We start from the raw sequence: 13,993 nt of genomic DNA on the forward strand, positions 1-13,993 counted from the left end.
TTCGCCCCTTAAAAGAGTTTTTTTTCAATATCTTAGGGCCCTGTTGGACGAAAATCACTAAATTTGGTACACGTTGTTTTACCATAAAATGAGATTTTTTGATGCTATTAACTTTTTTTTATTTTCATCAGTGCCGTCCCTACGGTATTTACTATATACTAATAATTTACTATATACTAAATATTATTGAAGAAAAAAATGGTACGCCACTGTTTTTTTTTAAATAAAAATTATTCTTAAAATCTACATTAAATTTTGAACAAATTTGATCTCTCGACTTTTCTTCGTACGACGCACCGTTTTCGCGTAAAAAAATAAAAACCATTTTTATACATGACCAAAATTTAAAAAACGGCAATTTAGGTTTTTGGACATTTTGTTTCGCACTTAGGTAATAAAAACAAGATTTTGGAAAATAAAAAATTATTTTAAACTTAAGTTTGCCGTTTTAAAAAGTTTGCCATTGAAATTTACAGTAAAATTTTATGTCATGTATGAAAATGGTTTTTATTTTTTTACGTGAAAACGGTTCGTCGTACCAAAAAATGTCAAGAGATCAAATTTGTTGCAAATTTAATGTAGATTTCAAAAATAATTTTTATTTAAAAAAAACCAGTGGCGTACCATTTTTCCTTCAATAATATTTAGTACCGTAGGGACGCCACTGAATACCATAGGGACGCCACTGATAAAAATAAAGTTACTAGCATCAAAAAATGTCATTTTATGGTAAAACAACGTGTACCAAATTTAGTGATTTTCGTCCCTGAGATATTAAAAAAAAAACTCTATTTAGGGGCGAAATTCAGGGGGCTGTAAATCCGAAAAGGGGAGCCACTCGCCAAAAAGAAAAAATACGGGTCACCTATTTTTTTTTCAAGAATCTATGACCAAATTTTGTTGCATTAATTTCCGGACACCCTGTATTTCCGATTTAGCTACCATTAATGGTTCTCGAGATATTTGGAATCGAAATTTCCAATACCCGTCATCATTCAGTTAAATTAAAAATGTTGACTAAATAGTTATTAGACTAAAATCATAAATTTGAAATGGTTTTGCGGCAAAAGTTCGACAGAAACTGTTTAATCATTATTTTTTCCAGAGAAATATATGATTAATTTAAAAAAATAAAAATGTAGTACATATTTCAGTCAAATAACTATATTCAACGTGCTTATTTTTTGTTAATCAAAAAATTTTACAATTTATAGACAAAGATAAAGTAAACAAACAAGGTACACAAACAAACAAACAAAAGATAATACAAAACATTATACAAATAATATTGTCCGTCTTATTGTTTAAAATAAACATTTATATAAATATTTACAATGTCAAAGAATAAATAAAAATAAAAAAATAAAAATAAAATAAAAAATAAAAAATAAAAAATAAAAAATAAAAAATAAAAAATAAAAAATAAAAAATAAAAAATAAAAAATAAAAAATACAAAATAAAAAATAAAAAATACAAAATAAAAAATACAAAATAAAAAATAAAAAATAAAAAAAAAAAATAAAAAAAAAAAAATAAAAAATAAAAAATAAAAAATAAAAAATAAAAAATAAAAAATAAAAAATAAAAAATAAAAAATAAAAAATAAAAAATAAAAAATAAAAAATAAAAAATAAAAAATAAAAAATAAAAAATAAAAAATAAAAAATAAAAAATAAAAAATAATAAAATAAAAATAAAAATAATAAAAATTAAAAAAAATAAAAATAAAATACAAATTAAAATACGCTTTTTAAGCGAAAATGTCAAAAGTTGACATGCGATATGTCATTCTGTAAAGAGTGTCATTTTCTATCGAATATATATCGAGATCATTGTTCTAGGTTCAGAAAAAATCTCTGTGCAAAGTATCAGAGAAAATCAGTGGAGAATCAATGGTTTGCTCATTGACAATCTACAACCATATCGCAGACTAAGGATAGTGTACAATGGACTTCTACAAGACATCTCTTGTACGAGCTATGAGAAAATTGAGCATGTGCAATTCAATTTGATGTAAGTAACGCATTATTTTTAGTAACAGAAAAAAAATTAAATATAAAATTCTGGTACATATTTTCAAAAAATTATTAAGTTGATGATGGTATCTTACGAAACTTTTTGATTGAAAATCTAATAACATATCAATTGGTAGAGCAAGGAACGTAGCAATGAGAGTGTAAAATTTGAATTGTCATCTCTTTTCAAAGTTAGAATAAAATAAAAATTAAATCGGGAAGTTTCGTTTTTAGGATTCCGTACCCAAAGGGTAAAAACGGGAACCCTATTACGATTGAATAAGAAGACTAAGGAAGGAGCATAATGCTATCCATGTATTCATGCATGGTGGGCGGAAAAAGGACTCTAGGGTGGGGATCCTTGACAGTTCTGTTTGACGATTCATTTGACACATTTGAATTTGATTTGAAATTTTGTGGATTTGTCAGTCTTTATGGAGCTTATTTTATGTTATTTATTATTTATTCTACTACTAATAGTTGTATAAAGGTAGTAAATCTAGATGAAAATTGTGGCAGCACTTAAATTAACAGTGACACTATCGCGATTTATCGAAAAAGACTCTAAAATAGTTGGTTGTGTAGCGTGCGGTAGATCTCGGCAAAAATTGAGTGAAATAAGGAACAACTTTTTGCTAGTAAGTGACTACCTATATAATATACATATGTGTAGTGAACCGATCATTATACAATTTCCTTAAATTAACTAATTATATATTTTTTCTTGCATTTTTGCTTTTATTTACTACTTGTCAAAGATTAGATGTCTAAGAATTTAGATACGTCAATTTGACTTACCTGCTTCAGTAGCGTATCGGATGTTTGTGTTAATAAATAATTATTAAAACTTATCTATTTTTATTATAATAATATGTTTTTATAACAATTTTAATAACTACCAACATTTATTCACAACGTAAAATACAAAAAAAAATATTGGGTCTACCCCACGTCTACCCTACATCATAGTTGTACATTTTTTAAATAAAATTAGAACGACACTGATAAACCGGAATTTAAGTCGGCCATATTTGAGGCCCATCGCGGTGTACCTAAGATTTTTGATATGCTCCTTCCTTAGTCTTCTTATTCAAAGGGATGCGAGAAATTGAATTTTTCTAGATTTCGAAACACAGCGTTGTAGAGTTGAGCAAGGCGCAACTTTTCAATAACTTAATTATTTTTGTATCTCTTTAAATTTGGTAGATCCCTGTAGTGCGCATCTTATATGGGACATCTTGTATATCAAACGAACTATTGTTTTTTCAATTATAGATTTAACTGCTGTTCAGAACCATACTTTTTTCCCGACAATTATGATTCAGGTTTGCTGACGGAAGCATTAGCAACAAGTGTGTGGAAGGATGCCAGTTGGAAGACTTTCTTGTAAGTAAAAAATGCAGATTAAAGGCCAATTCACACATGTCAGTTACGTCTTAGTTCCGTTGCGTCAAACAGTCTCAGTTACGATAAAAATATATCGCTGCATTTAATTTCAACGGATATGTCAGTAGGCCAAAAATATTTAAAATTTTTGGACGAAAAAAACTGCCTGTCAAAAAAATTTGTATAGCTTAAACGTCAAATTTAATGATTACCACAGTCACTGCGGCAAAAAGAGAAGACATGTGGCTATCTATTTCAAAAACTCAATTTTTTGAATGTCATAGAATCTTAGTCGTAGCTGTCATGGAATTGAGCTATTAAAAATTTATCATAAATATTTTTTTCAAGCCTTGAAACCACTTTATTCTATTATATTAAAATTGTTCAAATAGCAGGTTTGTTTATAACGTTGTCGTCACCACAGGTTTTATTTTTATCTTGAAACGAAAGGAGACCACGAATTTTGGCGGAAGCATTGCCGTTAGCGAAACATCTTCGGTTTTTAGCCGAGTGAAAGGGGTTGAATAAATTACTTCATTTGTTAACGAAGCGAAGAAACGAGGTCAAACACATGTAATACTTGGAGTTTAGTTTGTTTAGAAACTTTTTTATCTCTTGTATTTTTTTGATAAAACTCACCGATTTGAAATTAAAAAATAAAATGTAAAGCATTACATGTCAGGACAAAAAACATTTTCTGATAAAGAATCTAGTGGGCTGCTGTAACTTTTTTAGGAAAAAATCTAGTCGGCCGTTGTTACTTTTTAGGATGTTCCTAATATTATTTTATTTGACATTACTCTACTGCAATACGTTATTATCTAGATGATTATTATTATCGTTATCACCAGATTCTTAATCTAAAAATGTTTTTTGTCCTGACAATGTAATGCTTTACATTTTATTTTTTAATTTCCAATCGGTGAGTTTTATCAAAAAAACACAAGAGGTAAAAAAGTTTCTAAACAAACTAAACTATCAAAATTAAAGCATTTGCATGTGTTTGATAAGATTTTTCTTTAAATTTCGTTAACAAGAATGATAAGGGTAGTTTATTTCAACCCCTTCCACTCATTTTAAAAAGTAAAATTGCCTGAAAGTGTGTTTTCATAACGGTAATGCTTCCATAAAATTTCATTAGCCTATCTCTTTTCGTTTTCAAGATAAAAAATAAAAACATTATTTTTCCGCCATCTTTGTACCGCGATATCTCCCTAATGGTTGACTTTTGACCCAACGTTTATAAAGCAAACTACCCTTTATTTTGAACAAGGAATCACCCCCTAAAGTTTTTGGCATTTGTTTTGAAACACCCTGTATATTATCTATTTATATCTGGCCATGTTATATTGCGACACTTTGTTAAAAATTCAGTATGTCATCGATCGTCATTTCCAAGGCAACTTTGCGCCGTTTTTTTTTCGATCATATTTATTAATATAACGTATGATCGATAGATATAATGTTATGGTAATTAGATATCACTAAAATACGAGATATATTTTTATAAATACACTTTATAAAGTTTTATAAGCAGTATTTATAGTATACGATTGTCAAATAATTAGTTTTTTGACAGAAAGAAACAAATTCTCTGATTGTTTGACACTTAATTTCAAAGGAAACTAGATAAAATCAAGAAAAATTTATGCTTTAAAAGTAAATGTTAAATAACTTAAAACAGATTTATTTTAGGTATAGGAACATGTATAATCAAAAAGTAGCGAATTAAAAAACCATTTCATTAGTGAAATAAAAAAAAGTGGGTTTCCATGTAACAAAAAATGGTGGTACCCAATTAAAATAAGAAAGTTGCTGTCAACTTTCGGTATTTCCGGAAAAATGATTTGCAAAAAATCTCCCATCTAGATATTGTAGTTCTCTAGTAACTTCTAATGCATGCTCAGTTTGGGACACCCCGTATACCACTATCCGTCACAGACGTTGACTAAAAATTGATACTGAGACAGTACGGCAACGGAACGGATATGTGTGATCACACCTTAATTCAGAAAGTTTTTTTAAAAATATAAAGAACATGCTATAAATTTTATGTAACTTTTATAATTTGTTTTCGGTAAAGTATTTTTCATTTACAGAGGAAAGCAGGCAAGAGGTTATGAACAATTCGGTGCGCTTATAGGCTTTGTCAAAGGAGATGCTTTTTCTGAAGATCATGTAAGTAATAAGTTTAGAAGAGTTTTAGTCATCAGTTAATGATGTTAACGTACTAGTGAAACGCGCCCAAGCAGCATTTGGACGTCGGGACAACGTTGTGTCACGCGACCAAACGTCGGGGCGCAACGTCGGCACAACCTCGTGCCAACCCTAGTCTGCACTAGTTTGGAGAATAATTTTTGGGTCGAAACGACGTTGGATACCGACGTTGGCTAGCCGCCTAATTTAGTACAAACTGCAACGTTGTTTAAAATCCTAATTCACAGAAATACAAAACTATAATAATATGGCGTCTAAGTCGCGTTTTATCCTAAATTGGGATAATTATAGTAAAAATATTATTTTTATGATTTAGTTAGAGACATATGCCAGATGGTAGTAAAGGAAAATAAAACAAAAGTATTTAAGTATGGAGGATGTTTGAAGATCATAATTATTGAAACACATTAACCGACTCTGTAACTCGTTACCCAAGGCAAAAAAGTTAAACGCAAACAACTTTATTGATAAATGTATTGTTTCTACTTTGAAAAATACTAATGGGCCTTAAAATTAAAGAAGTTTTAAAAAATTTCTTGAATTTTTTTTTGTAAAATGAGAATAATTTATTTACAGTCAAAAAATTGTTTCCGCGTGTAGTTTAGGGTCAAATATGTCAAGTTAATATGTTCAAAAAGCAGGAATTGCTATTTTACGAACGAAACGTTTTCTTATTCAACAACATGGCGGCTTTCACTTTGTTGTTTTGGAGATTAAGATGAGTAGTTCGAGTAGTCGCATACTGGACTAATAAAGTCGGAGTTCAGCCTTAACAGGTAGTATACTAGTCGCAAGATTGCCTAATTTAGTCATCCTAGAGTCTAGCTTGTGCCGCCCTCTATATTCTAAATAAACGAGGGAGTGGATAAAGTATCGGTAATATGTCGATGTATCTTTAAATTTAGTTTTATATGTACCTTTCTTAGGTCCCATTTTAATTAAGTTTTTTTATAAAAACAAAAACAGCACTGAACTGTCTGACTGAACAGAACAATGAAGTGAAAATTTAAGATTTAAGGTTATGGTTCAATACAGTTGCAAAAAGGTAGTGGCTCGACGTCCTACCAACGTAAGAATAAGGAAATCTAAACAACGCTGGAATTAGTAAAACAGACGACGTTTGCATAACGTTGGAATAGGTCCTGAAAGTGACGTCGGAAAACTCTTTATTGCCCAACATTGTAACTACGTTGTCCGAATCACCTAAAGATCACTTAAGCAAAAAAGGTTACAAGACAACGTTTATTCGACGTCGCAGAAGCTTTTACTTTGTTGTAGTATTAGTTCAACGTCGGCACAACGTTACAACAACGTTTACATTTATATTTTAATACCCAAGGTACGGAGCTAACTATTTTTTGTAACTAATCCAACGTTGTGTTTAGTAAACATTTGGTCGCAAGTCGTGAAAATGCTACTTGGGCGCGTTCAATGTCAGAAGTAAAGTATTTTCTAGCATTATGGTGAATTAGTGTTTTTTTTTGTAGTAACACCAAAGACTTTGGCTTGACCTCGCCAAAATTGTCATCGATTGTCAGCCGTCTTTGACGCTGTTTTATTTCGATCGTATAGTATAATACAATCCATATTAAATTAATCTAAACTTTTGTGGTTGAAATATAAAACTTTACCAAGAAGTCACACTTTTTTCTTGATTTATACTTTCTGATTTCACGGAAAGCGGCTCTGATTTATAATTTATGTGGCTGCTATCAATTTTTCCGTGTTCCACCCCGTATCATGATTTACTGGATTAATTTTCAGTCGTTTTTGCACAGATTTCGGCCCCCTTTTAATGGGCCATATATTCAGTCCGCCCTTTTATTAAGAGGGCCCTTCTTGCCCTTTTAAAACTTCCTCTTCAAATTTACTGATTTAATTTTTTTTAAAGCCAAAATATAGTTATTTACACTTATCTGTGGTTATTACACTATATCTAGTCTTGTATAAAAAATAACTATTAGATTCTTTTATAGATTGTTATTGTTAATTTTGATTAACGTTGTATTTTTTGCTATTTTAAGATATAAAAGATGCACAAAATCTATAATCCCCATTTCCATCGAAGCATTGAAATAAATAAATTTTCTGCTTATTTAACATATTAAAACAGCAAAACATTGAAATGACGTTTAATCAAAATTAATAATAACAATCTATCAAAGAACGAAAACGAAATGATATTACCCTAGAAACTTTTTTTATTTTGAGAACTTTTAAATTCAACTAAATTTTTATATTTTTTAATAGTTTTATAAAATGGTATGGAAACAGAGTTAACCATTTCACAAAAAGCAAAAACTTTTATCAAAACTTTATTTTTCTCATATTGGATTATATTTGTTTTTTTTTAGGTTTTACATCTTCCAACGTGTAGATCAAAATATCATGGACCAGATGACAGATACTTATTAAACAGAAGTGTAAATATATTTTTAGTGGATAGTCATGGTGTACTAATTAATTTAAATTTGAAACTATATGTAAATGGGGACACTCAGTAAGTATTAAATTAATTAATTAAATACAGGGCGTTTTGAATGTATTGGTTCTTAAAACAATCTTGTTAAAAACATATTTAATATATTATTACTGAAAATATGTTTTTATATAGGAAGTAAATTTGGTTAAATTAATTAATTTTTTTTTGTTTTCAAAATTATGTAATTATTCTATTTCCACGTAATACTGGGACGCCCTGTATAAAAACCAATTTAAAAATTTATTTAAATAAATAATATAAACTTAACAGGATGTTTTCTAGTAATTTACGGTCAAAAAGAACTATTAAAAACCAATTTTTATATAATATTTACGTAAAACTTCAGCAAATATTTACCATACAGAAAATATCAACCGTATCAAAACGTTATTCAATAAAAAAGGAATTATTGAAGCTTTTGGGGGAAAATATAACGTACATGAAAAGCTTTTCGCATATTCATGCAAATAAGTTTTTCATATTACCAAAAAAAAACTTTGTATGTTAATATATTTTTTTAAATATTCAAGATTAAATTGATAAATTATACTGAGTGTAAATAAATAAGAACAAAAATATCGCTAAGGGATGGATTTTATGTTGGGAGAGTGAGATAAATTTAACATTCTTGGATTTGACATTTTTCTGCAAAGTTGTGTGCTTATACCGTGCTGGCAACTGTTACTCTTGGGTCGGTATTTACATGTGTGGAAGTAAAGCGCATAGGGATCTTATTAAGTCGGAGTGAGAGAAACGCAACGGTGTGCTGTTGCGGCGTTGCCGGTACGCTTTTCCCTATCAAGTAAAGTAAAATCACGATCGCAAACCGCTTATTTGTAAAAGACTTTTTTTTTTCAAGAGATAACTAGATAAGATTATTAGACATGTTTCTGAGCATCTGAAATGGAATTATAAGGATATGATTAGGGTATAATTTTTTTTATAACTAGAAAACGTCATTAATAGCGATAATTTAAAACTCAACTTTTTAACACATAACAGGCCATAACTGAAGAACCACTTTAGATATTGAAACTTTTTTTATTTTCAAGATCGGATATATGTTTACATAAGAAAAATTCGATAAGGTTGTTTTTTCCATTCAAAAATTGTAAACAATCCATCCATTTACTTTTAGAGCATAGCAATTTTCAGCAATCGTGTAATTTTTTTTATTGATAAAAATTTTCACATACTGCCTACAGCTGAAAAACAGCAGAAATGATAACAAAGTTCTTGAAAAAACTACAATCTATTATTTCTAATAGATTTCGAGATATCGATTTTTGAATTCAGAGTTCTAATAGCGCAACCACTATCGAACACCCACTCAATTCCACTTATTTTTACCAAAAATGCAAGTGTTTCTAGCTTGCACTTAAAAAAATTCAAGCTATAGGGAAAATTACAACGGCTCGTTAATAAATAAACAAATTAAGTATCACGAGACTTAATTAAATCGTGAAGCTGAACGCATGACGTACACCTTTCCCTGAAACTTTGAGTACTGACAGAGGTATTGATTGGGTCGACCGGTCAACTGCGACAAGTCTGTATATCCCCTTCCACGTCTCTTAGCGATGTGCACAGTTTCTCGGTTTATTTCATACGTTTGGCAACGTGTTTGCTGTCCTCTCTTTGTTCAATTCAAAAACTTTTTCATAGTCAGATAATGACTTCACCAGCCTTGACTGTGCAGCTATGCCTTTGAAAAAAAAACGGTATGTGTGTGACTACCTTTATATCCACACACAAAAGAAAGATTATAATTTATTCGATAAAATTCTGGTTTTTGGCTCACAGGCCAACAAATTGCTACAATGCCTAAGCGGTTGGTCACGTTTAAGCTTGACTAATTGAATTTTATAGAGGTCGCTTTGCGCTGCTGGGGGAATCCCCTTTATTTTATTGTATCCGTGTGTCGTTGTTGTTTCAGTTTGAATTATGGTCATGTGATACACAAATACAATGAAACCGTACCAATAACGAGGCAAGATTTACGCATCGAGTGCGTTGGTGGGAACAAATCGGTGCCAGATTTGATCGTTGTGCATATTAATAGTGAGTATGAACAATAGAAATTTTGACCCTTTTTAATTTTAAAGGTACTTAGTGCTAATAGGGTAGTTTTAGTTGAAAATACGATTTTTTTTATTTTTTGCCTGTACTATATTTGTACTCTCTGGATATACTGGGTAGTGCATCCTTGTCAAACAAACCTGTATCTATTTTTAAATTAAAACTGAACAAGGTAACCATTCAAAACCAGTCAAACGTCAACATATTTTAACTTATCTACCTATGATTTATATCATTGCCTGATGATATTTGTTGTGCTGTTTTCATGTATCTACGCTTAGTGTTCCCGAAGTGTATTTTTGTTAATAATACTAATAATTAAAAAATTAAACTGGTTCGAATGAGGCAAAAGCCTAACGTTTAGACATAGATAAAAGAAACAAGTTTAGATTGGAAATGCCCATAAGAACCTTTGAATAAGAAGACTAAGGAAGGAGCATATCAAAAATCTTAGGTACACCGCGATGGGCCTCAAATATGGCCGACTTAAATTCCGGTTTATCAGTGTCGTTCTAATTTTATTTAAAAAATGTAAAACTATGATGTAGGGTAGACGTGGGGTAGACTCAATAATTTGTTGTTTTATTTTACGTTGTGAATAAATGTTGGTAGTTATTAAAATTGTTATAAAATATATAATTCTAATAAAAATAGATAAGTTATAATAAGTATTTATTAACACAAACATCCGATACGCTACTGAAGCAGGTAAGTCAAATTAACGTATCTAAATTCTTTGACATCTAATCTTTGACAAGTAATAAATAAAAGCTAAAATGCAAGAAAAATATATAATTTAGTTAATTTAAGTGAATTTCATAAATGATCGGTTTACTACACGTATGTATATTATATAGTTACTTACTAGAGCGAAAAGTTGTTCCATTATTTCACTCAATTTTTGCCGAGACCTACCGCACGCTACACAACCAACTATTTTAGAGTCTTTTTCGATAAATCGCGATAGTGTCACTGTTAATTTAAGTTCTGCCACAATTTCCATCTAGATTTACTACCTTTATACAACTATCAGTAGTAGAATAAATAATAAATAACATAAAATAAGCTCCGTAAAGACTGACAAATCCACAAAATTTCAAATCAAATTCAAATGTGTCAAATGAATCGTCAAACAGAACTGTCAAGGATCCCCACCCTAGAGAGCTTTTATGGTGGCTTTTCCGCCCACCGTGCATGAGTACATGGATAGCATTATGCTCTTTCCTTAGTCTTCTTATTCAAAGATAAGAACTATGGAAATACTACTTGGCGCTATTTTTACAGCGGTTGCTCTCCAGAACTTTTGATAGTTTTGGAGTTTTTTCCGGAATTATGTCGCCAAAAGTTATTTATTCAAATTTATTATTATTTTCTGTTAATTTTTTAAATAAAATACAGTGTGTTGCATAAAAGAAACTTTATTTTATACAAGGCCATGAATGAAATACCTATGAAATATTGGAAACCGACGTTATGCCACGATCCACGATGATTTTTGCAGTTCACAGTTCCCACAGCTTCTTAAGTTTTTAATGCCACTTTTGCACAATTATCACGGGTTTGAGTAAATGCAATTTAAATTAAACTCACAAGATAGCAATAATTACTTTGTAAATGGAGGCTTAAGACATTTTTCGGTATTTTTTCAATGAGGGCAGTTTAAATTTTAAAAGATTTTATAATTTTTACAGATTCTGACTTTGACAGATGGTAGATACTACACCACCCGGTAGATGCTTACTATAGTGTAAATTATTATTTTTATCTCTATCTATAAATCTTTTATTTATCTCCATTTTTAACCGAGATCATCACACACTGCACAACTAATAATTATTTTACAGTATTTTTGTGGAATTTGCAATAATATCACTATTAATGTAAGTTCTATCACAATATGCTTCTAGATTTACTATTTTTTTTATATATTTCAAACAATACGTAATATGATATGAGTTCATAATTCTTCAATATATGATTCACATATCTTAATTTTTTATAACCTTTTTGCTATTTTAGAATTCATATTATGTTTGTTGCTTAAATATTTTTGTATTAAGATAGACTTGTAAAAAACATTTTTCTTCGAACGCCATAAATTGAAGGATTAGTTATACTTTCTTTCTTTTGAAATAAATCTTTTTAAGGCAAAGCCAGAAAAATATACTTGCATGGATTTCTATAGAAAGGTTGAGAAATATTCTTTTCGTTCTGCATTTTTTTATTTTAAGAGAATTTTAAGAATATAAACCAAATAAAAGTTTATTATACAGATAATACACAGGAATATGTTTTTTAATTTTAAGTTAAGATTAATAAAAAAACTTTTTTTAAATTCATATGTTTACAAAATACGAAATAATTCATATTATGTTTTTTTAGCTAAAACAAAGGAATATTTGTGTGCCCTTGATTTGAATAAAAACGCAATCTCTTCTGTGGGATCAGATGAGTCTGATTTTGAACTACTCAGTGTTCCAGCGGAATGTAACATTAATAGCAGACAGGGAAAAAGTTTAGCGGAATTTTGGTACTATAATACAAGCGGTGAGTATACAAATCTTTTGATCTTAGGCTAGATGTTTTAAAACGGTTTTGTTCTTTCTGTGTGCGATCAGGCTTATACACATTTTTTATTTTTTTACGTCATAACAATTATTTTTCTCCTGATAAAAATTATATTATTATTTACATCTTTTAGGTAACATTATACTTCCTCAAATAAAACCACTATTGCTTGAGAAAAAAGTGAAAAACTTGCCTGAAGATTTAGTGGTTAATATTCAAGATGAAAATGCAAAGATACTAAACTTAACAGGTGGTAAAGGGACATCTTTAGCACTTTTGGCAACAATGAGTACTGAAGAGGTAAGAAAATATGATAATTTTATATGTTCTCTTTTAAAGAAATTATATATTTACGTTACAAATCCGGTAAATCAACTTTTACAGTATGATTGAGATATTTTTATGAATTTTGAAACAAATAGTAGATTGTAAGAAAGCATCAAACTCAACTGTTTTTTAGTTATTTTTTATGCAAGACGATAATGCAATTTTATCGTCGTGTATAAAACAATATCTTTTTCCATAGCGAGTTACCGTTTAAAAAAAATATTCAGAAATTATTATTTCAAGGAATTTATTACGAGTAGAAAAAATATTGTGCTGGGTTGGCGTTGGTTGGTTTATTTGACAAATAAATAAAGCTGTCTCTTTAGTTGTCAGTTTTGAGTCACTATTTTTAAACGGTTTTATTTAGCTCGACCCGTACGGTATTTATTTATTTGTTTGTTTATTTGGGTCAAAATTAGAAATTGAAATTTAAGTACCTCCCTGTTGTGATATTGATCTGAAATTTGGTACACACCTTTAGTTCCGATGACAATACAATATAGTAATATCAATAACATTGTAAATCTAAGATGGCCGCCGGTACAAAATGGCGGATTTCCTATTTTTCCACAACCCCCTCAATATGGGTACCAAATGAAAGGGCTACACTAGTAGAATACTGTGATTATGACAAAATTTAAAATCCAAGATGGACGTCGTTACAAAATGGCGTATTAGGTGAGGGCATGAGTAGTCGTGTCCAGAACAGTTGTGTCCAAGATTGTGTGACGTTAGAAGGACACATAAAAAAAATAGGTGATTAGATGTACCTACGTAGTTAGCGGTAGCTTTACCACCCAAGTTGAGGTAATAGGTTAAAACGTGCTGAGGACTGTATGGCATTAGGGTGGCTAAAAATGTAATGTCGCAAGCGTTTTCCCCTCAAGATTGGGCGCCTCTTATTGTATATTATAGCCT

At 29.9% G+C, this 13,993-nt stretch overlaps 1 protein-coding gene across 1 annotated transcript in view; it reads left to right on the forward strand.

The window, feature by feature from the left end:
* The window catches only part of LOC115876212, a 105,861-nt gene that overhangs the window by 23,659 nt on the left and 68,209 nt on the right, over positions 1 to 13,993 (forward strand). Inside the window, exons 5-11 of the mRNA XM_030891911.1 lie at positions 1,843 to 2,014; positions 3,292 to 3,402; positions 5,502 to 5,580; positions 7,974 to 8,119; positions 10,038 to 10,162; positions 12,563 to 12,727; positions 12,882 to 13,048. Coding sequence (XP_030747771.1) covers positions 1,843 to 2,014; positions 3,292 to 3,402; positions 5,502 to 5,580; positions 7,974 to 8,119; positions 10,038 to 10,162; positions 12,563 to 12,727; positions 12,882 to 13,048 — 965 coding nt within the window. The remainder of the gene's footprint in view (positions 1 to 1,842; positions 2,015 to 3,291; positions 3,403 to 5,501; positions 5,581 to 7,973; positions 8,120 to 10,037; positions 10,163 to 12,562; positions 12,728 to 12,881; positions 13,049 to 13,993) is intronic.

This window comes from Sitophilus oryzae, unplaced genomic scaffold, assembly GCF_002938485.1.
Source record: "Sitophilus oryzae breed Bouriz unplaced genomic scaffold, Soryzae_2.0 scaffold_1420_pilon_pilon, whole genome shotgun sequence".
NCBI lineage: Eukaryota > Metazoa > Arthropoda > Insecta > Coleoptera > Curculionidae > Sitophilus > Sitophilus oryzae.